The sequence below is a fragment of the Propithecus coquereli genome, unplaced genomic scaffold (assembly GCF_000956105.1).
Source record: "Propithecus coquereli isolate 6110/MARCELLA unplaced genomic scaffold, Pcoq_1.0 Scaffold14, whole genome shotgun sequence".
In the NCBI taxonomy this organism is placed as follows: domain Eukaryota; kingdom Metazoa; phylum Chordata; class Mammalia; order Primates; family Indriidae; genus Propithecus; species Propithecus coquereli.
In genome coordinates this window covers 15,712,103-15,736,163 of record NW_012138302.1, presented here as the reverse complement: position 1 = coordinate 15,736,163, position 24,061 = coordinate 15,712,103, and the positions used below count along the sequence as shown (strand labels likewise).

The 24,061-nt window shown below is 39.4% G+C and overlaps 2 protein-coding genes across 2 annotated transcripts in view; one reads left to right on the top strand and one right to left on the bottom strand.

The window, feature by feature from the left end:
• The window catches only part of TXNDC12 (thioredoxin domain containing 12 (endoplasmic reticulum)), a 27,617-nt gene extending 21,625 nt beyond the window's left edge, over positions 1 to 5,992 (bottom strand). The window contains exon 1 of the mRNA XM_012639467.1: positions 5,651 to 5,992. Coding sequence (XP_012494921.1) covers positions 5,651 to 5,747 — 97 coding nt within the window. The 5' untranslated portion in view covers positions 5,748 to 5,992. The remainder of the gene's footprint in view (positions 1 to 5,650) is intronic.
• A 918-nt stretch (positions 5,993 to 6,910) lies between these two features.
• BTF3L4 (basic transcription factor 3-like 4) overlaps positions 6,911 to 24,061 on the top strand; it is a 27,028-nt gene continuing 9,877 nt past the window's right edge. Inside the window, exons 1-3 of the mRNA XM_012639460.1 lie at positions 6,911 to 7,046; positions 10,224 to 10,290; positions 13,679 to 13,792. Coding sequence (XP_012494914.1) covers positions 6,928 to 7,046; positions 10,224 to 10,290; positions 13,679 to 13,792 — 300 coding nt within the window. The 5' untranslated portion in view covers positions 6,911 to 6,927. The remainder of the gene's footprint in view (positions 7,047 to 10,223; positions 10,291 to 13,678; positions 13,793 to 24,061) is intronic.

Genomic DNA, 24,061 nt, shown 5'->3' with positions numbered 1-24,061 from the left:
CTTACACTCATAGGAGGTTATTGCTAATAGAGACAATACAGTAGCACTGTTCAATAGAACTTACTGCAACAATGGAAATGTTCTACCTGTGGTAGCCACTAGCTACATGTGGCTACTGAGCACTTGAAATGTGGCTAATCCAACTGAGGAGCTCAGTTTTTAATTTTACTTAACTTTAATAAATTTAAAGAGTCACAACCCTAGAGATCAATTAGTCAGCTCTTACATTTACTGAGGCCTAGAAAAGAGAAGCAGTTATCCATACCCCAAAAGAAACCACAGCCAAAATCTAAGTCTCCTGACTCCTCATTAGCATGCTTTTCCAGTACCCCAACACTTCCCAAGCTGTTCTACTGCAATACCCCTAAGAGTAAGTCTAGAGGTATAATACAGCCCACTGCATGCACAAAATTTCTTTGAGAATTCATATTAAAAAGTACACTAGAATTTTTCATAATAGTAATAATCACCACCATTTGAGTGCTTACTTTATGTAATATTAAAATATTATAATGATAAAAATATTAATAATGACTAACACTTATATGACATTTACTATGTGCCAGGTACATTTTTTAATGCTTTAGATGTATTAGCTTATTTTATCCCCACAATAACCTTATGAGGTAGAAACTCTAATTATCACTTTTTTATAGATAAGGAAGTTGAAGTTAAATAGCCTTCCCAAGGTTACATTACTAGTAAGTGGCAGAGCTGAAACTAGAATCTAGGTGGTTGGGTTCGAGGATCCGTAGTTAGAACCAATCACTACATTTTACTGTCTCTCTAGCAAAGATTAAATGCATAAATGCAGCTTCACCAAAGCAGAATGAGAACCCTAACTTAAGACCTGGAAACTTGGGTCCTTTTGTTTCCCTTTCAAAAAGAATTTAAAAAGGTACAGTTTTTACCTTGTTACTAAAATCATCGAATCCCCAGCACCACCCATACTCATACCCATGCAACATGGAAATCTGAAGATGGTCTAGTTTCCTAAAGTGTCACCTGCAAAGCCACTTGATTTACGCCAGTTATCTGTAAACTAAAGTCTCTTACATCAGTAGCTCTTTCCCTAAAACATTAATTAAAAAAAAAAAAGGAAAAGCAACCATTTCTCAACACAGTATTTACATCCAAATTTCCAGCCTGGGCATGGTGGCTCACGCCTAATAATCCTAGCACTCTGGGAGGCAGGAGGATTGCTTGAGGTCAGTAGCAAGATCGAGACCCCGTCCCTACTAGTCGCAGCTACTCAGGAGGCTGAGGCAGGAGGATCGCTTGAGCCCAGGAGTTTGAGGTTGCAGTGAGCTATGGTGACGCCACTGCACTCTACCTGGGGTGACAGAGCAAGACTCTATCTCAGAAAATAATAATAATAATAATAATAATAATTTCCAAGCTTCATTTGAAAATAGTTTTAATGAGTGTAAGGACATCAGAAAAGTATTATCCACCTCCTCCCAGCTCACAAAACCTAAATAATGAAAGGTCAAGTGTCAGAGCTGGCAACCAAGCCTCTAAAACAGGGAACACTGTACCTGACAGGTAGAATAATATAATGGCTAAATAATCTTTGTCTTAGTCAAACAGATCCAAATTGGAATCCTTGTTCAGCCACTTAGTTTTCACAAATGCAAAATATGGCTAACAAAAATATCTATCCCATAGGGTTGTTGTGAATGTGAATAGGACATTGTATGGAAGGTAAATATTAAGGTAAATACTTCATCCATGTTAATGCTAAATTTTTACTCCAGAGACTTGACAGAATCATCCATTTCTGTTTCAGGCAGGAGAGCACATGAACTGCCCCTACTGACAGCTTTCTAATTTCTCCTTTAAACTTTTCAGAGGAGTTTCTGCACTTAGAGGCCAGAGTGGTTTACTGTTTAAAGGGACTGGCTCTGGGATCTGTATTCCAGCTAGTCTACTTGCTTGTTAGCTGTGTGACTCCTGTGCCTCATTTTAGGTTCTTCATTTGTGAAATGGAGATAATGATAAAAATGTTAGCCATCTCATAGGGTTATTATGAGGATTAAGCCAGTCAATACATGAAAAATGCACATAACAGCACTTGGAAGATAGTAAATGTACAGTAAATGTTGCTCATTACACCTCTCCCCAAAGGTGATGTGTTCCAAATTTTTAGCCCATGGAGTACAATGAAATTATTTTAGAACTCTAGAGTGTTGGAGCTAGAAGGACTCTTAGGAATCATTTCTAGTCCAACTTTGTCATTTAATAAATGGTCACCATGGAGGACCAGAGCTGGCTAAATGGCCTGAACAGGATTAAAATCCAGGCCTCCTAATTTCTATTAATATTTACTGCATACTCCATTAACACTGTGCTTCCTCATCTTAATGAAACCAGTGGGGATCATTCAGTCTCCCTTCTCTGCAAACCACCAGGCCATCTTCTGGAAAGAGCCAGAGCTACTTAAACATCTGGGAAGAAATCCCTCTCATCAAGATTTTCAGGGCCCGGTGTGGTAGCTCACAGCTGTAATCCTAGCACTCTGGGAGGCCGAGGCAGGAGGATCACTTGAGGTCAGGAGTTCAAGACCAGCCTGAGCATGAGTGACACCCCATCTCTACTAATAACACAAAAATTAGCCAGGCGTTGTAGTGTGTACCTGTAGTCCCAGCTACTTGGAGAGGCTGAGGCAGGAGGATCACTTAAGCCCAGGAGTTTGAGGTTGCTGTGAGCTAAGCTAATGCAATGGCACTCTAGACAGAGCGAGACTCTGTCCCAAAAAAAAAGATTTTCGAGAACCACTGCCTTGGGTAGCACTTTTTTGGGAGGTAGGTGGTTAGGGTATAATCTATTTTCTAAGAGTCTATACCGAAGAGACACATAAAAGTTTGAAATATTATTAATTCCCTTCAGAAATAATTAAATATTTCTCCATGGGAAAAAATAATATCAGTTAACATTTACTAAATATTTTCTAAGTGTGACACAATATTATTTTTTTTCTTTGCCTCTAATGGGACACAGGCAATTAAGTACCTTTTGTTTTTTCATTGAATCCTCACAACCCCGTTCCCCTGCCCTAAGTTGCCCTTCTACAATGTGTTCCTACAGTTACCCGGTATTCCTCTACTTAAAGTACATATCGCACTGTCATGTAATTGCCTATATACTTGTCTTGATATCTCACCAGACTGTAGGCTGGAAAAAGACAAGGATCACAACGATCATGTTTATCATTCATTTCTTCTTTCAACAAATATTCCTGAGCATAAACAAGACAGAAATGATACTGGATCCCTGTGGCAGACATGCTCTTCTTACAACGTGACTTCAACATACCTCCAATTGGGGGCAGGGGTTTTAATGTCCTTCCCCTTGAACCTGCCCCTACACAGCTCAGCACAAGTGATGCTATGTGACTTGTAAGGCTAGATGATAAAAATGCTGTGCACCTTGTTTTCTTATGCCATTCACTCTTGGAATCTAGCTGCCCAACTATGAAGGAGCTCAAAGTAGCCCCTGTAGAAAGATCACATGGAGCGGTAACTAACTGAGCTAAAGCCCCAGACATCATAGAATAGAGACAAGCCTTTCCACTGTGCCTTGTTCAAATTCCTGACCCACAGAATCATGAGCAAAATAAAATGATTTTTTCATGCCACTGGATTTTGGGGTGGTTTATTACACAGTAATATAACTGGAAAAACCACACAGAACTTAACGTCTAACAAGGAATAAATATATTAAATACCTGACTCCAAGGTATTGCCTACATCTAACACTATAACTGGAACAGAGTAAATTATTTGTTGAGTGTTTGAGGTAGTTATTATTATGCCCATTTTGCAGATGAGGAACTGAGGCTTTGAGAGGTTAAGAAACTTTGTCCCAAGCTACTTAGGTGGTCAGTAGCAGAACAAATTAAAACTCAGATCTAAAACCACATTCCTAACACTGTACTCTTCTGTACTGAAACCTTAGTACTTGCAATTTTACTCTAAGTACACAGTAGTCTGTTTTAAAATGGGATTGTCAGTATTTAAAACATTCTAGGCCAGGTGTGGGTTCACATCTGTAATCCTAACATTTTAGGAGATCAAGGCAAGAGGATTGCCTGTCGCCAGGAGTTCAAGCCCAGCCTGAGCAACATAGCAGGACCCTATCTCTACAAAAAAAAAAAAAAAAAATTAAATTAAATTAAAATGATGCCAGCTCCCTCATCCTCCCCAGCCTTTCTACTTCCTATTCCATCACAGTCTTGTTTTCTTCCCAGTACTTATCCCTCACTGAAACTGTCATCTTTATTAATTTGTTCATAAGTTCACTCTCTCTCTGACTTGAATATAAACTCCATGAGAGCAGGAACCTTGTCCTGTCCTGGTCATAGCTATATCCCTAGTGCCTAGGATAGTGCCTGAAATATGATAGGTAATCAAAATTATTTACTGAATGAAGGAGTGATTGCATTCGGGCACACTGAATGTCCACCCAATCTCATAGGTGTAAATAGGGAGGATAAGAGAAAACAATTAAAAACAGCAGGACTACAGCAGAATCATTCTATAGTAAAGTCGGTAAAAAAAAAAAAAATGGGAGATTGGGATCCATGCTACAACTCAACTACTTAGAAAAGCACAAATTCTGAGTTCACAGACAAACAATCCAACTTTCAGCTAACAAAGAGCTGGTGAGGAGAAAGGTGTTAGTGCTTAAAATGAAGATGCAGGTAATGGATGGAGTAAGGGGTCACACATTCTGACCCAGATCCACTGATCCCTCACTCCTCGAAAAAAGCTTCAGTTTTTCAGACACACTGGCTGAACCACAGCAAGGATAATTGTTGGAGACACTCTAATAGCAGACCTTCTGCCCTCTATCTGGCCATTTGTCATACACCAGACACTTCTCCAGGGGATGCAGCTGCTGTTTCCCAAGGGCAAGGAGGGGACAGTAACCTAACTCTTCAAGGAAGAGGTGAGGAACCTTCAGACTCAGAGCAGGAGTCTCTGCAAATGCTGGTCTTCTCCCAGGAGAGAAGGTGACCGTTCCTGAGGACCTATTACCACGTGCTAGGCACTATGCTGGGCTCTTAAACATGTTTTTCCTAATTTACAGGCCATTCCTTCCCCCAACTCAATCAATAATTTAAAGAGGTCTTAAGTACAACTCCTCCCCCACCCTTTTTTTTTTTTTTGAGACAGAGTCTTGCTCTGTCACCCGGGGTAGAGTGCCCTGGCATTAGCCTAGCTCACAGCAACCTCAAGCTCCTGGGCTCAAGCAATCCTCCTGCCTCAGTCTCCCGAGTAGCTGCAGGCGCGTGCCACCACGCCCCACTAATTTTTTCTATTTTTAGTAGAGACAGGGTCTCGCTCTTGCTCAGGCTGGTCTCGAGCTCCTGAGCTCAAGCGATCCTCCCCCCTTGGCCTCCCAGAGTGCTAAGATTACAGGCGTGAGCCACCGCGCCCGGCCAACTTCCCCCTTTTTAACATTCGCCAGACCCGGTACTCCGTATCCCAAGAAATCTTCAAAATCCAGGAGCGATTGGGGAAGATAAAAAGAAATCTGGAGTGGCCCAAGAGATAGAACCGGAGGGGAACGGTGTTAGGGCACGAAGAGGGTTATACTGGGCTAGGGCCCAGGAACAGTAAAGATTAAGATAAGAACGCGGTCTGACCCTTTCCAAGCCCACTATGTCCATCAGAAGAGATGACGAGGAGCAGGAAACTGAAGCCCAGCAAACAGGTGGCCCCGAGACGGGGCTGGAGCTCCATTGTAGTAGGTGCGCGGGGCCACTGGGCTGAGCGGACACAGGGCCGGAGTCCTAGCAGAAGGTCCGTACAGCTCCCCAAGCGCGGCTGAACCCAACCCCTCGCGTTCCCAGATTTTTTTTTTTCCCCCAAACTCTGAAGGAAGTGATGTTAGACGGATGTGGGTGGTGCCTCCAGGGTCCGGCTTGGGAGGGAGTGAGTTTAAAGGTGCAGATCACGTAGAAGGGTTCCAGGAGTTGCTCTCGAGCGTGAGTTGCTTTTCTCCAATTCTGGACGTCCAGGTCCCGGGAATAAGCAGGAAAAGGTGGGCCAAGACAGTGGGGGCGGGGGAAAGGTTCGAGAAAACCGTTGCTGGCGGCCTCCGCCACCCAGTCCAGCCCCTCCCCCCAAGAACCGCTGCTCTTGCTCTTAATATTCAAATACAAATTATTGATTGGTGAGGTCAGCCGCTCGCAACAGAGGGCGGGTTACCCGTTGGTCGGATTCTCCTTACCCCTCCACAGTTAAAAAAGACTGCACAACTGGATTTAATTGTTAGGTTCCTGCTCTGGTTTGCGAAGAAACCTGGCAAACCTGATCTGCGGTGCTTGGTCTTGTGCCTTAGAGGCACGCCCTTTCCCACTGGAGAAGAAGCGCAGGACCTTATTTTTCTTTGCAACCGCAGTATTTCCACTCAGGGATGATGCAACCAACTGATGCAAGCTCCGAGAAAATCTAACTTGAGGCCTCTTATTTCAAAACTGACCTATGTGGATTTAAGACACCAGGACATAAGTCACTGCAGACATTTAACGTGTAAAGCTGCTTCTGGTTAAATCTATTTTTTTGGTTGGGTTAAGTATTTCTTCCCATTTTTTTCCCCTCTCCTGCATAACAGGCCAAAATTTCCTGTCTTTCCTCCCGGTACTAGTTCAGTCCTGTAGTGCGTACTGTGCACAGTGAAAACGCATCCGAACAAAAGCACACACCTAACAAAAACACACTGCCCTTTTATTAGGTTCCCTACAAGTTATAGGCACAGACACAATGGAACGCTCGGGAGACTGCAAGCTCCAGGATGCAGCGCGGCCACCTGCACCTGCCGTCAATAGAGATAGTGGGATGCGCAGAGCACCGTGGGTTTTGTAGTTCGAGTATGCGCTCCCGGGATAGGCCACTCCGAAAGGGAGAGGCGGGGCCGGCTATGTCACGTGCGCCCTGCTCCCGCCGCTGCTGCCGCCGCCGTCGTCTTTCTCTGTCTAGTCTGAGGCAGCCATCTTGCTCTTGCCGCGTGCTGGTGTTGGAGGACCCTCCCTGCTTCAGGTGAGACCCCCGGCGGTCCCGCCACTCCACGGCCATAGGCCACTGCGCACGGTCTCCCCCCGCCCTCTTCTTCCAACACCTGCCAACCGCTCGGGCTGCCACTTCCGCCGTGGCGCGGCGAGTGGGGGCGGAGGCGGCTGGCTTGGCCTGTCGGTTACCGGCGGCGCAGCTGGGGGTCGGCACCTGAGGGAAGGTCCCCAGCACCACCGCCCCCTGTGTGGGCGAGCGGGTCCGTGCTGTTGCCGCCCGCATCCGGTCGCAGGAGGCGGTGGGCGCCCCTCCACTGTCCCATTACTCACAGCAGTGTCGTCAGCTTTGAGCTTTAATAGAGCCTATCTGTTGTCATCGCATTTGATCCTCGCGGTCTACAGATAGGGAAACCGAGATTAGCACCCCAAGCTCTGCTAACCGAACTCCGTTGCAGCGCTCTTCACCTTGTAATGGCAGTATTTGTTTACAAGTCTGCCTCCGTTTTGAGATACTGACTTCCAAACTCCCTCACACTGCCCGATGTTTGACCGACAGGCACAGTGTTGCACAGCTAGTGAATGGCGGTTTCAACTTCCGTTCCCACGTTCTTTCACTTTATCATAGCTGTTCCCTCGGGAGTGGTAACAATAGTTACCATTTATTGAGTATCTTCTGTGAGCTATGCTCTAATATAATTTAACCCTCAGAACAACTCTATGAAGTATGTGGTGTTAAACCTTTCCTAATGCAGGAGTAATACAAGTTCAGAGAGTAAAATCTTTCCGAAGCCTTAAGTGGTCTTTCTGATGCCTAAGCCTGTGCTTGTCTTAGAGAAACCCTGCATAAAATACAAAGTCGGGACTAAAGGTTGAAATTACTTTTGGCTCTGTGTAAATAAACATGATGGATGTAAAAGTGCCCACTACAATGCTTGTAATTTAGGCACTCAATAAATGTAGATGAACTTCATTATTTACACCCTTTCTTGAGTCCTTGAGAAGAGCGCCAAAAGATCCTTGGCTCCCCAGTGAAGAACTCGGTAATCATGTGGCTTTAGGAAGTTACTTCTCCCTTTTGAGCTTAGAAAAGGACTTCTCCCTTCTGGGCCCTCATTTCCTAATTTATTAAATTGGGAGAGAGATGACTGTTTTGTTTATAATTTATACCCTTCTGCTAGTGAATATTGATACGGCCTCACATACAAGACACGATTGATGGGTACAATAAAGTAAAGGTCAATTGAGGAATAGAGAATTAAACCAAGTGATCTTTGAGGTCTACTCCAGATCCTGAGCTTGACCTCTCTTCTCTCGTAGACTGAGTCCAATCCTCTTTACTACTTGAATTCCACACACCCCAACTTGCTAACAGAGAAAAGACCACCCTTCCTCCTCCCCTACTACCTTAAGCTACCAACCTCCCTAAAATCCTTGTTCTCTGAGATACTCCTTGGGAACAAGATTTCTCAATTCTGTTGTCCTGAACACCTGGAATGGAATCTGTTCTTTCATCTACGCATTGATTTAAAGAATTAATTTTATTCTTGCTTTTGGTTCAAACAAGTCAGGACTCTTTATGTCTTGACTTCTCAATCTCCATCTCTTCTCTTGGGGAATGTTACTTCAAAATGCAGAAGAGTCCCAAAGGGGCTCTGCTCCCTGTGTCTAATATATTTTCACTTATCCCTCTTAGCCCCTTTTTTGTAAGAAATTCCTTAAACTCTCCCCTCCCCCCCACCTCTATGACAGGAGATCCTTAAGCTCTTTGTTAATTCACTACACCTTTATGGCCACATTCCTTTGAGAAAAGTGAATATTGATCCTTTTCTGTGGATATTTGAGTATAGAGATTGGGATTTACATCAGCAAATTTAAGTCTGTGGCGGAGCTAAGATTGGCACACACCTAAGACTTCTTGTTTTGGACTCTAAACACACTTCCTCCTATAAGAGTTTTTAGCTACTTGAGCATTGTGATATAGTGCTGAGCAAAGAGTGAGGAATCATAAATTCTAAATGTTATTTGAGAATTGACTTTATTTAGCTTAAAGAAGAGGTATATACAGATTAGTGCCTGAGTACAGCATCAGAGCACAAAATGGTTAGTAATTATATAGTCTTTGATTCTTATTTTTTTCATCTTTCAAATGAAGAAAATATTTTTTATCTGAATGATGATTATACATGGGTTAGAGAATTGGCCAGAGAACGTTTGATAGCCAATTATTCCCTCCCTCACTTCTCAGTAATGATTTGTTGATCCACAGAACAAGTAAAACAAGTCTTTTAAGTTGGCTTTTATTTGTTTATATAGTGCAAAATGTAATAACCCATTCTAAACTTAAGAACTTTTTTCCCTTAGGAATATCACTGACCAGACTAGGATTCATGATTTTATAATGTTCGAGTCTTCAAAATCGAGATTAGCTTTAAAAAGCTTATTTTAAGTCTCCCCCTCCCTCCCAATTTAGTATTAATGTAGCAGACATATGTTTTTGTTAAATTGTGCAAGGAAGCATTTTTTCCTGTATGCAAGAATATCTTGGAGAGTGTTACATACTATATCAGTGCAAGGTATCATATGAACTGAATACTGCAGAAGCGCCGAATGTCTGGAAATCTGGTTCTCTTTCCCCAACATTAACATACCATCTGACCTTGAATAGAGGACGTGACTACCTGGTATCTTGACAGCTAGACAGCCTATTGTTGAATTTCTTTTTTGTTCAGTTTTTTTTTCTTTTTGTTATCTTTATGGTTTATAAGAAATACAGAATGTGATTTGGGAGAAAAAAATCTACTTGAATATTTTGCTAATAACATTTGGTAACAGCTCTCTGCTGTAAAAATCTTTGGAGGAAAAAACTGGCTTGACTACAGTGATTTCATAATTGGTTAGGTTTAACCGAATGCCAAAGGACTGAATTATCTTTTAAGGAGGGATCTTCAAATAGGTGACTTTGAATCCCATTCTATTTTCCATTTGTATATTTGACTCCCTTGTGATAATTTAATTTTGATTTTTTAAATATCTGGTTTATGAAGCTAGAACAAGTTATTAATATTTATTAAGAATATAGGCAGTATTAATATGATCGTGATGTTGATGCATACTGCAAGCTCAGCGAACCAGAAGGTACTGTTTGCATAAACAGTTTTTTAATTTTGGTAAAACAGTGACTTTAACAAATCTATTTTTCCCCCCCTAGATTTACCAACAGCATGAATCAAGAAAAGTTAGCCAAACTTCAGGCTCAGGTCCGGATAGGGGGCAAGGTGAGTGTGGCATAAGAAAAATTGATAGGAGAATGTATGATTACCAGATAGTATAATTTTGGATTTGTGGTCTTTGAAAATATAAGATCTTTTCAATAATCAAAATCAAACCACATTCCAATTTGAAAATAACTTGTCCAGACCTAAAATAGGTAAATAGAAAACTTTTCTCTCTGATGGTGCAATGGAAATAGCCACCTTTGTTTGAGTCCTAACTCTTAACATCTGCTAGTTATGCGACATAAACAAGTTACCCACCCTTGTTAAGCTTCCATTCCATCTGCGAAAGAGAAATAATCCTATATAAGATGCTTCTGAAGATTAGGGTAATGTTTATAAAATGCCTAACATGGTGTCTGGCACAAAGTAGGATGCTTAATGAATGATAGCTATTATTATGTTAGACTCGCCTGCAGGGCATACCAAATGTTAGGGTTACCTATTCTTGATTGGATATATGTACTTGTGCAGTTAGGTTTATAAGAGGTTTAACTGGAGATGCTCAAGCTGTTTGTATGTTTTGTTCATTGCCAGGTTTTCCTCGCAAATTCCTACCGTGTTGGTGAATATGCACATGAAATTTCTTATTCCATGTACTTTAAAGCCTAAGGAAGAGCTAGTTCTGAACACCAAAAATCTTTGATTCCCTTTAGCTGTGGCCGAGGGCTCAAGGAGAATATTCTATTATCTCTGCCCAGTACAATCTTCGCAAAAGGGAAAGACAAAATAGTCCTTACCTCAGACCTGGGGTAGGGATGGGTAGGACACTACTTTACATAGCACACCCCACTGTATCATTTATAGTGATGATAACCATAGCCCCAGGCACGAGAGGAAGAAGGGAAGAAGTAACTAGTACTTTCTCATTCTTTCATAGTGATACAGTTATATGACTCTGGAGTCATATTAACCCACTCATGTAACCACAGTAGTCACATTGTAGCATCAAGTGTGATGTAATGTACCAATGCAAAAACTAGGGATATTCAAGAACCATAGAATATACCTGGAAGAGCTTGATGCAGCACATCACTATTACATATTTTAAACCAGTGGTTGGTGTGTTCCATTTAGGTGTTTATTGAGCACAAGTCAAGGTTTCCTGCTCTTGACACAGCTCCACTTGGAAGAGAGACATGCTCACAATTACAATGCAGAATAGTGATTGTTATAATGAAGTACAAAGTGTTCTTGCCTAGGGAAGACAAGGAAGTCATCACTGAGGTTTTATTTAAAGGATAAACAAGAATTTATCACTAGGCAGACAGGTGAGAGAGTTAGTGGAGGTAGGATGAAAAGGAGATTGTCATTCCCATACATGCAAATGCACACAGGGTGCTGAGATAACACAGTACGTAATGGGATGGCTTGTTTTAGTTTGCTACAGCTAGAGTTTAGAGTACATAATGGATAGAGAATGGCAGGAAATGAAACAACCAGGTAGTCTGGGATTCCATCATAGTTTTATATGCCATACTAAAGAGCTTGGGATTTTATCCTATAGGCATAGGCAGTGGACAGCTATTGAATGATTTTAAGAAGGAAATGACAGCCATTTTAGAAAGGTAACTGCTGGCATTGTGGAAAATGGAATGAAGTAGAAATTTGGCATAGAGAACAATTGAGAGGCTATTGCTCTATTACGTGGGACACAAATTTAGGGGTTGAGATTGACACGGTTTAATGACTGATGGGGTATGGAGGGTGAAGAGCATGGAGAAGAGTCTGGGATGACCCCCAGATTTCTGGTACCACCAGCTACAAAGCTTAGGAAATACAGAAAGAATAGATTGGTGGGCTGATAAACTTTCAGACATGTTGAATTTGAGGCGCTTGAGGATCATTTGCGTTGAGGTATCTCGCAAGCAACTGAGCTATCCAAGTCAGGAATGCTTCACAAATAAATAACCATCTATGCAAATAGTTATACTTCAGCAACTGGATGTCAGCACAGCCTTTGCTGCCAGAGCTCTCTTCCTCCACTCCCCAGAGTTTCTAAGATTAAAACCCCTGCCTCCCTTCTATAAAGCTAATTCCCTCAGTACTACTGCAGGAGCTACCTAGAGATTGAAACCACCATTCCTTTCTCCTTACTGCTACCAGTTTCAGAAAGATTTAGGACTTAGGCTGCTTTTGGTAGTTTTCAGCTCTGCTTTAGGTTACATTTGTATAAATTGGTCCAGGAATTTAATCCATTATTTTAAATAGTTTTTCAATGGAAAAAATATATATTTAGAGTTTCAAAGTACCAGTTTAGAAATGAACTTTTTCAATCTCAGTAAATAGTATAATTTTCAACCAATTTGCTTAGGCCAAAATTCTAAACATCATCCTAGGTTCCTTTTTCCTCATATCCCACATTTAATTTGTCAGTAAGTCATGTTGTCTCTTATAAGAATCTGACCTGACCCCTCACCATCTCCGGTGCCATAGCCCTCATCTCTCACAGGACTGCATTTTCCACACAGCAACCTCAGTCATAAATAAATCAAATCAAGTCACTCCTATGCTTAAAACCTTTCAATTGCTTCTTATTGCAAGTAGAATAAAATCCAGCTCCTGTCCATGGCATTCTAGGCTACATGATCTGGCCCTTGCCTATCTTTCTGATTCCATTTTCCTCCTTTCCCATTGTTCACTCTTCTCTAGCCATACTGGCCCATTTTCTGTCTCTAGAAAAGACAAGTTCAATCTTGTTTTATTCTGTTTGGATCACTCTTCCCCTGGTTGTGGGTCTCAACTCATTATATGTCACCTTTTCAGAGGGGCCTTCCCTGGACATTCTAATAAAGTAGTGCTTTACTCCTAACCAGTTGCTTACTGTGCTCTGTTTTTGTTTTCTTAATAGTATTTATCCCATTTGAAATTATCTAATTTGTTTATATGTTTATTGACTCTTTCCTCTGACTATAAGATATGCTCCTTGAAATAAGAACTTGATATTTTTCTTTCCTGGATTCTTGGACTCTAGAGCACTCACACCGTAGGCATTTACTTCTCAATTATATCATAGTTCCCAAAATCTCAGAATATCTTTAGAGTTTATTGGGTGGTAGGTACTATAAGAAAACATTCCATATAATGTTTGAAAATTGTTACAAAGTACACTAACTTGTCTTGAAGTTATAAATTGTGTTTTATTAGTAAGCAGTGTTTTGTGTTTAAGTGATAAAGGCTAGATAATGGATAAGAATAAGAATTGGCTAGAACTGACCTTCAAGAATCTGGGTTAGGCTGACAATCACCACCTCTGAGTAGTCTTATTAATCATTAATATTTAGTCAGTTTTTTATATGGGTTTTAGTTAGATTATTGTGATGGATGGGAAGACATGATTACAATTGCCAGATGCTAGACATGCTAATACTTCTGTTTGATTATTTTTCAGGGTACAGCTCGCAGAAAGAAGAAGGTGGTACATAGAACAGCTACAGCTGATGACAAGAAGCTTCAGAGTTCTCTTAAAAAACTGGCTGTAAATAATATAGCTGGTATTGAAGAGGTATGATCACTTTGTAAGTTGTTAAATTATATGGGGAAATACCACATGCACAAGTAATTGTCTAGACTTTTCAAATGTAAGATATCACCTTAGAATCTTTGATATTATCATCCAGATGTCTTTGAAGGACTGTGAAAGTTCAATTTGCTTTTTGTATGAAATTGAATGATGGTCAAAAAAATAATTTTAGTAGGCAGTCAAGGATTTTCATTATACTTTTCAGACATATATTTGCATGTATGACAAAATTATATGTAACTGCTGTTGAATTTTAACATAAAAAATAAGATACCTTTCTAATAACATAGAAGTAAACCCCAAGATTTCTTCAAATAAGGTAGACTTTATTTTTTTGAGACAGGGTCTCATTCTGTGTGCCCAGGCTGGAGTGCAATGGCCTGATCAGAGCTCACTATAACCTTGAATTCCTGGGCTCAAGGGATCCTCACTCAGCCTCCTAAGTAGCTAGAACTATAGGCACATGGCCAGCAGGCCCAGCTAATTTTTTTCTTTCTTTCTTTTTTTTTTTTTTAGAAATGGGGTCTGGCTATGTTGTCCAGCCTGTTCTTGAACTCCTAGGCTCCAGTGATCCTCTTACCTCAGCCTCCCAAAGTGCTGGGATTACAGGTGTGAGCCACTGCCCCTAGCCTAAATAAGGTAGACTTTTTTTAATTTTTTTTTTTTTTTTTTGTCACCATAAGGGCGGCTTTCGACAAAGCCTCTTTATTACCGCAGCCAAAAGACTCTAGCAATAGCTTTACATGAATTGGATTTCTTATTAGAACTCTTTCAGAAATTATTGATTAAATTTTTTAAGTCAGTTTTTTTTGTTTGGTCATAATTTCAGTTTATTTGCCCCCAAAGCACCAAATATGGGAAACATTTTTATCGTCATTTTTAATTAAGTCAGTTTATTATATTTGATGATACTATTTTTCTCAAATATAAGACCAACGATTAATACTACTCCAAAAGATACTCAAGGAAAATTAAAATAACATCAACTACTTGTGATGTTGCCATCTAGATCCACCTCTGCCTGATGATTCCATTTCTGATAGTAACCAATGTTTACATTTTCTTTGCCATAAGTTAAATTTAATTATAGCATTACCGTATGTGGCACCACCTCACAGTTTTTAATAGGTTATTAATTCATATGTGCTATAAAACTTGAATCAGAAATAATACAGAGGTAGGGATCATTAATAAAGAAGTAGCAGAGTTCCAAAAAAAAGGCAGTGAAATGGCAAATTGCCTCATGTTCCTTCCATCATCCATATATGAATGAATAAAATTAACACATTTAAATCTGCTTCGTACTTTCAAAATCAGTGTGCTGACAAATAGTAGAAAATGTAAGTTGCAAGCATCTTTTTTCCTTTCAGCTTGATGTGACTGTGCATTCTTACTCTGATAAAGGATCAGAACTTTGGCTGGGCACAATAGCTTACATCTGTAATTCCAGCCCTTTGGGAGGCCAGGGCTGAAGGATCCCTTGAGGCCAGTAGTTTGAGACCAGCCTGGGCAACATAGCAAGATCCTATCTCTACAAAAAGTTAATAAATTAGCCAGACTTTGTGGTACACACTTGTAGTCCCAGCTACACTGGAGGCTAAGGTGGGAGGATTGCTTGAGCCCAAGAGTTTGAGGTTACAGTGAACTATGATCGATTGCACCACCGCACTCCAGCCTGGGCTACAGAGTGAGACCCTGTCTCTAAAAAAAAAAAAAAAAAAAAAGATTAGCATTTCATTTGCAAGTCTTGAAATTAATCACTTTATATACATTATTTTTTTGCTGAGCTGTTGAAATCTTTTATATATTTTCATTGACCTAAAATAATTTTTAGAGAGATCATTCTCTTAATCTTGGGTATATTTTAGAATAAACAAATTTAAGTCCCTTCAAACCTCTCTTTAAAAATCCAAAACTTGGAAAAATGAATTAAATTGCAGTAATAGACATGAAATCTGATAATGTTAAACTTAACCTACTTGTAAATGTTTATGCAATTTTATATCTTTGTTCACCTTTCTACCCTTCAATTCCTTTGCCCCCAACCTCAGCACTATTGATGTTTTGAACCAGATAATTCTTTGTTATGGGAGCTGTCCTGTGCCTTGTAGGATGTTTAGCAGCATCCCTGGCCTCTACCCTCTAGATGCTAGTACCACTCGCAACCCCCTAGTTGTGATAATAAAAAATGTCTCTAGATATTGCCATATATCCCTTGGAGACAAAATCACCCTTGGTTGAGAAACACTTCTTTAGAGAGGCAAACAATTATATTTACATCTTCCTTGCAGTATAGATTTAATTGTAATATCTCTAAGGGGATGTTTTTAATCAGATTTAAAAGACTTTATGGCTCTTACAATTAATTAGTAAAACTTTTAGTGGAAGGGTAGCATTAATTTTATAAATGTTTTACAATGAAATAAGGAACCAATTAATAATCTTCGATCTTTCCAGAATACAATCAAACTTACACTGCTGTGCTGTGGTCATGGTATTGTAACTGAAGTTGTGATAATAAAGTACTTAATAAGGTACTTATAGAACATCTACTGTATGCCAAGCATTTTGCCAAGGACTTACTATACAATGGTATATAAGATATTATTCATGGCCTCTGTCCTTTGTAGTTTACAGTCTAGTAAGGAAACTAATTAGACAATTAGACAAATATGTATTATCCCATTTCAGCATCACAATATATCCCTTTGAGTTGGTTGCTCTTGGTTACAGATGAGAGAGCTGAGGCTTAAAGAGTTAGATACCTACCCTAGATTACATAGCTAGTAAGGGCTCGAATTCCAGATTTAAACTAAGATGTGTCAAAACCAGAGTTTGGGCTGGGCATGGTGGCTCATACCTGTAATTGTAGCACTCTGGGAGGCCAAGGCAGGAGGATTACTTGAGCTCAGGAGTTCAAGACCAGCCTGAGCAAGACCGAGACCCCTGTCTCTACTACAGAAAAAATTAGCCGGCCGTGGTGGTGCGTGCCTGTAGTCCGGCTACTTCAGAGGCTGAGGCGGTAAGATCGCCTCAGCCCAGAAGTTTGAGGTTGCAGTGAGCCATGATCACACTATTGCATTCTGGCCTGGGTGACACAGCAACACTCTGTCTTTAAAAAAAAAATGAAAAAAAAAAAACACAGTTTATACTATTCATTAATTTATGCTGCTTTTGGTTTTTTCATTTATACTTTCTTACTCTCACTCTTGGTCTTTTCCTTTCCTCTTGCCCCTTCCCTACATCACCCCCACACCAAAAAAAGTGAAACTAAGAGGTGTACCTGCTTTATATCCTGTATTATTGAGCACCTACTATGCAGAATTCATCCGGGGGTGGGGAACAAACTCTTTTATTAAAAGGATTTATTCTGCGAAATTTGGATTTGGTCAAAAGGCCGCACTCAAGGATCCAGAAGTCCACAGGTGGCCCCAGGGCTGTGGGTTCCCCGCCCCTGAAAGAAATCTTCATCAGTATTTCCAAAGACATTGCTGTTTCTCTTTTTTCAGGTTTTTTTATTTTTGTTTCTTTGAGACGGAGTGCAGTGGCCCAGTCATAGCTCACTGCAGCCTTGAATTCCTGGGCTCAAGTGATTCTCCCACTTCAGCCTCCTGAGTAGCTAGGACTACAGGCACATGCCACCATGCCTGGCTAATTTTTTTTTTCTTAATTTTTGTAGAGATGGGGTCTTGCTATGTTCCTTAGGCTGGTCTTGAACTCCTGGCCTCAAGTGACCCTCCCGCCTCAGCCTCCCAAAGTGCTGGGTTTACAGATATGAGCCACTACATGCTCAGCCTCCTTTTTTAGGTCTTAATGTAGGTGTTATTTCCTCCCAGAAGCCTTCCTGGTAGCACCCTTCCACAACATTTATGCAGAGAAGGGTTAGGTGCCTTTCCTATGTGCCTCCACAACGCCCTGTATTTACTTTTACTATAGCACTTATTAAACTGTGTGGTGAGTTCTTTTTTGACCTTGCCACTACAATTCTAACTTTTTGAGTTAGCCCACAAAACATCACGCAGAGAATTAATAAATACTACATAATAGGCATGTGTACACTCCAGCTGCTTCCCTGCCTTCCTCTACCCTCATGTTCGTTCTCTTCCAGCCCTCACAAACTAGTTGTACAGGGAAAATATACATAAAGTTATTAACAACACAAGGTAGCAACTATAAAATTTCTGAATATTTAAACCTAAGATGGAGAGGAATTTTACTTTTTTTCTTCTTTCTAAAATTGATTTTTTGAAAACCAATATATTTGTACTTTATATAATTCTTTGCAAATGTTTTCTGTTTAGGAACATTTAGTATACTATTAATACATATAACCTGGCTTGCTTACTTTTTTAACAGTTTTGGGTTAAAAACAAGCTTCTTGAGAGGGGGAAAAAAAGAAGCTACTGTGTTAAATGTATACATGAAAACATATATATGGCTTTCAGAAACAGATATGAAAATATGTGTGTCTTAGAATAGAAGAAAAAACAATTAATTATAATTTTGTTATTTTTACTTTGGGATGTTTTAAACTTGTTACAAAGTGCTAAACTCAGGAATATACTATCTGGTTTTTGGCAGCTTAAGATAAACACTTTTGACAAAAGAAGACACCATTGTCATAGTTGTAAAACAAAAATAATATTACAGTGCTTTCTGTGCTTAGACCTTCAAAACATAAAACAAGTAGAAAGTAATTAGTGGGTGAGGATCAGGGAAGTCAGTGGTGGGTTTCAAAAGTTCATTGAATGCACTTTTGCCAAGTAAAGTTCTAATCTTAATTTATAGGCTGTCAGTATTAGTGACACTTTTTTTTTTTCACTTCCAAAGCTTAATTTATGTCCTCTTCAGAAACTTTAAAAACTGAAAGACTGGATTAAGACAAGCTTCTGGTCTTTTATGTATTCAGTAGTTTATTGATTTAGTATAGTATATTATATGTGGATTTTTTTTTTAACATGTTACCAAAGACAGAAATCCAAAACTGTCAAAAAGTAAGGGATAGGGGCATGTCAGACTATTTCATACAAAGGTCAAATAAATAACCAAGTTTTTGGAAGGACTTCTTAGGCAAACTCTCAGATTACAATGCAGAACCAAATTTCTGAAAATGTTTTATGACATTTGAAGATATTTGAATGTGCTTATTATTTGGTAATCTAGTTGAATATATGACTGTGGTGTCACCTTTCTTCCCTTGATAATATGTATCTATTGACAATAGGATCTATTCCATTTCTCAGAAACAATTGATTTTATCTGATTTATTTGGTAAAAAGTGTCAAAAAAGCACCCTGATTCAGATGCCCTAATTATTCAAATTGCTTCATAGAGTTTTATTATTATATTGAGAGGATAGTTTCTGTGTTATTTGGGGTGTAATTCTGTCTCTTTGAAACCTTCCCTATTGTTCCAAGCATAATCAACCCTTTCTCTGTACTTATACTGCCTTTAGCTTAATTTTGCTTTGCTATAATACATTTATTACCATATCATATTGATGCACAATGGTTACTTATTAACCAAATAGTCTGTTTTCAGTAGATTGTAAGAGTCTTGACAGCAGGGACCATGTTGATTCATTGTTTATAGTCTTATTCCCTATGATGAATTTGTTTGGAGCCTATTAAATTATAGAGATACTGATTATCCTAGGTGGAATTGTTGTGCAAGAAGTTAGCCATAGGGAACTGGAGCTCAGGAGAAAGCTTGAGGACAGGAATGTAAATTTTGTAATTGTACATTTAAGTTTTACTGTTTATATTCTTCCTGGTTCTTACATTTCCTAAACCAGTTGTGCAGAAGGAGGACCTAAAGTTATTGATTAACTCTTCCCACAGGTCCTTCTTCAGCTAGAGCCTCAGGTGCCCATAGGTGGACAGCTCTAAGTACAGGAGAGTAAAAGGGAAGCACTCTGTCTCTTTCACCTTGTCTTTCCACAGTATCCATACTTTCTCTCTTAGGAGCCTGTTCTTTTAGCTTTTTGTTTTGGTTTTTACTATTTTTTTTATTGTAGTAAAATATATATACCACAAAATCTGCCATTTTAACCATTTTTAAGTGTGCAGTTCAGTGGCATTAATTACGTTCACAGTGTTGTGTAACCATTACCACCATCCCTTTCTAGAACTTTTTCATCTTCCCGGATACTCTACCCATTAAACAATAACTCCTTGTTATCCTCTCCCTTTGCCCCTGGTAACCTCCAATCTATTTTCTATTCTATGGATTTGCCTATTCTAGATAGTTCATATAAGTAGAATAATGCTGTATTTGTCCTTTAGTGCCTGGCTTACTTCACTTAGCATAATGTTCTCAAGGTTCATCTGTGTTGTAGCGTATATCAGAACTTTACTCCCTTCATTGCTGAATGATCCTCCATTGTATGGGTATACCACATTTTGTCTATTCATCTGTTTATGTGCATCTTTTGTTTTTAAAATAGCTTTTTTCTCCTCAATATAAAAATATATTACCATTGTAGAAAATTGGGGATATAGAGAAAATATAAAGAAGACAATAACATTCAACCATAATTCTACCATACAACTATTAGTCTTGTATTTAATCTTTCCAATCTTTATATGCATATATTTTTTACATATCTAGATGTATGATTTAGAATCCTTTTTTTAAAAAATAGCATTAAGTTTAAAAATTGTTTCATTCAAAAACTCCTCATAATCATCAGCCTAGGTGTCTACATACATTCTAATATATGGATATACTGTACCATAATTTAATATTTTGTATTATTTATTATACACTGTAATGTTTTGATAATAAAAGAATCATGTGTTGAATTTTTCTATACATAGATATTTATCTTCCTCTCTGATTTCCTTCAGATTCTTTTTTTTTTTTTTTTTTTTTTTTTTTTTTGAGACAGAGTCTCACTCTTTTGCCCGGGCTAGAGTGAGTGCTGTGGCGTCATCCTAGCTCATAGCAACCTCAAACTCCTGGACTTAAGCGATCCTACTGCCTCAGCCTCCCAGGTAGCTGGGACTACAGGCATGCGCCACCATGCCCGGCTAATTTTTTCTATATATTTTTAGCTGTCCAATTAATTTCTTTCTATTTTTTGGTAGAAACGGGGTCTCGCTCTTGCTCAGGCTGGTCTCGAACTCCTGAGCTCAAACGATCCACCCGCCTCGGCCTCCCAGAGTGCTAGGATTACAGGCGTGAGCCACCACGCCCGGCCTCCTTCAGATTCTTGAAAGTACAATTACTGGCTGAAAAGGCAGTGAACATTTTTAGAACTCTTCATCCATATTGCCAAATTGCTTTTCATAAAGAGTATGCCAGTTCACACTACCTGCAGCATGGCTATAGAAAATTCGTGTCTCATCAGACTCTTTCCACCAGAGAGTAAGAGAAGGTGATCCTAGCATATGGTATAGTGGTAATCTAATAACAGCTGTAAGCTTTAGCTCAATAATAGGTTATGCTTCAGACTAGCCTTTAGAAATAAGCAGGTGCTGAGCAAGAAGAATCGAATGTGAAGGACATCAGCTTATGAGAGTGTGTGCAAAGCCCATAAGCCTCAGATCTGACATTTTCCAGCTTCATAATTTTGCACACACTTACATGCCTTATTCTTAAGAAGTCTGTTATTTCACCCCATTGAGATATTGGAAGAAGTCAATAAAAGATGAATTTCCAGATAAACATTTAAGTACCATTACATACAGGAAGTAAAACTTGATTTTAAGACAACTGTTAATTCTCGGAACTACAGCTAGCTGGCCTACTGTAGCTGGACATAGATACAAAAAATACATAGAAGAATTCAAACCTCCTCTATGAACTGAAAAGGCAGTTATTAGTAAGAAATATGGTGTGAAGTATAACTTGGTGAGCCTACTCTAGCCATAAAAATTTACTACTATTTAGGAATAAAGTGAGCATCAGAGTCACCAGATAGAAGGCTGCTACGACTAATATATGTACCCTACTCAGAGGCCAACAAAGGGAGGGGTTAAAGTGTTTGACCGCAGCATAGAGGGTCCAACCAGCAGTTGCCAGGAATAACTTAAAATGGCCCTGAATTCTGTGGGGCACGTTGGGCTGATTCTGAAAGGTCAAAACTGTAGGAAAAGTCAAGTCAAAGATATAGCCCAGGAGGTTCTGGGCGTCTTCCCTGGGGCACTGCTGGTGCTATTTCTAAACCTTAATATGACCCATCATCTGGTATTTGGGGAGTTGAGGTCTTACAGCATCCATGGTTTTGGAATAAATTGTGTAGGAGGTATCCATTCATTCAGCGGATTTGAGCAATTACTATGTGCTGGATACTTGGAGTACTGTGTCTAATAAGGCATGGGGTCTGATCTCAATAAATTCACCTTCTAGTAGAGTCAAAGATTTGCAGAAACAATTAATACTACAAGATGGTTCTATATAATAGCAGTACCCATGAAGTGCAGTAGGTGCATATGCCACCTTAAGTTTTCACAGAGAAAGAAGCATCTTACCTGAGTCTTGGATAGAAGGGAATTTGCAAGGCAGAGAAGTAGAAAATGGTTCTTTCTAAACAGTGAAAACAGCACATGTAAATGCACTAGTCATGAGAGGACAGAATGTTTTCAGCTAATAACTATAAGACATGTCAGTATTGTTAGAGCAAAAAATGAGAGCAAGGCCATCCTGTGTTTTGGACTAGGGTCTCAAAATGCCTCCTTCTCCATAGCTCAAGTAGAATCCTTTACCTTCAGCTACATTTAAGTGGAAAAAAACCCAATTTGATATAAAGGGGATGTTTGTTTGAAAAGGGGACCTAGGTACTGGTATATTAGCTAGTTTAATAGTCTTTTTTTTTTTGCTGGGCTGCTCCTTGTTCTTATCCTGTATATTGATTATACGACTTACTTAAACCAAACTGCGTAAAATCACTGGAAGAATTGAAGTCTCCATGTCAAATGTATACAGTTTGCTTTGTGAGGCTGGTCCAAAGGTAGTGAGTTATCTCACTTGATTGTTCACAGTCGGTTACAGATTGAACTCTTTCCTCCTCCTCACTACTGCACTTGACTAGCCTTTAAAAAAAAATTTTTTGCTTTGTGAATTTAACAAGTTATTCATACTTTCTTTTGCCTAAAAGGTTAGTAGAGGTGTCTAACTGATCTTGCTCAGCCAAACAATTCATCACTTGATAGTTTCTAATAGCTTGTGCCCAGGCACTTTATATAACCATGTCATTTGCTCAATAGAAAGGAAGAAATGTTAGTAGAAATAAAATATTCTGGCCTTTTTAACTTCTAGTATTTCATTCTCTGTATTCTAAAATTAACTAAACTCTTCACTCCTTTGTGGACCTTTCTATTCATGAAGGTACATCTTTTATACCACTCCATTTAAAACAACCGTGAATAAATTTATTTCTATTTCACATCTGAGATGAAATTCATCTTGCTTTTCACACTAAACTCAAACAGCATATTTCAAACTAGAAAGACCCATATTAAGATGTCAAATAGGCCAGGCGCAGTGGCTAAGTGCCTGTAATCCTAGCACTCTGGGAGGCCGAGGTGGGACGATCGCTTGAGCTCAGGAGTTAGAGACCAGCTTGAGCAAGAGTGAGACCCCGTCTCTACTAAAAATAGAAAAATAAGCCGGGTGTGGTGGTGCACGCCTGTAGTCCCAGCACTCTGGGAGGCTGAGGCAGGAGGATTGCTTGAGCCCAGGAGTTTGAGGTTGCTGTGAGGTAGGCTGATGCCATGGCACTCTAGCCCAGGCAACAGAGCGAGACTTTGTCTCAAAAAAAAAAAAGGATGTAAAATACAACTTAACATTTAGTCTTTGGAAGAGAAGCTTGATTCCAGGAGCATGAAGATAATGAGTTAAAAAAAATAGAAGAGAAGCTTGAACAGAAGGAAAATTCATGAGTTTGTTTATTGATTTTGGCCCCATGTTAGCCTCTTCTTTTGTAACCAGTAAGATATATATTAACCATATACCTGTGCTGTTTTTCTTTTGTATTCTTCATTTGACCTATATTCTGAGATAAATAATTCTCTGTCAAGCTCTCATGGGGCTGTAGAATTGAATTTTATAGGCAAATAAATGTTTTAACCACGCAAATGATAGGAAGGAAACTAAAGAGCAAGTTGGGAAACCCAGGTTAAAGTTCTTGGTTTGCACTTAACCCCAGCTATTTGTCCGGGAGTATGTTTCTTAGCCAAGAACTCTTGTCTTCTGTATTTATTTCTTTAACATAAAGGATTTGAACTGGAAGACCTTTAAGTTCAACAA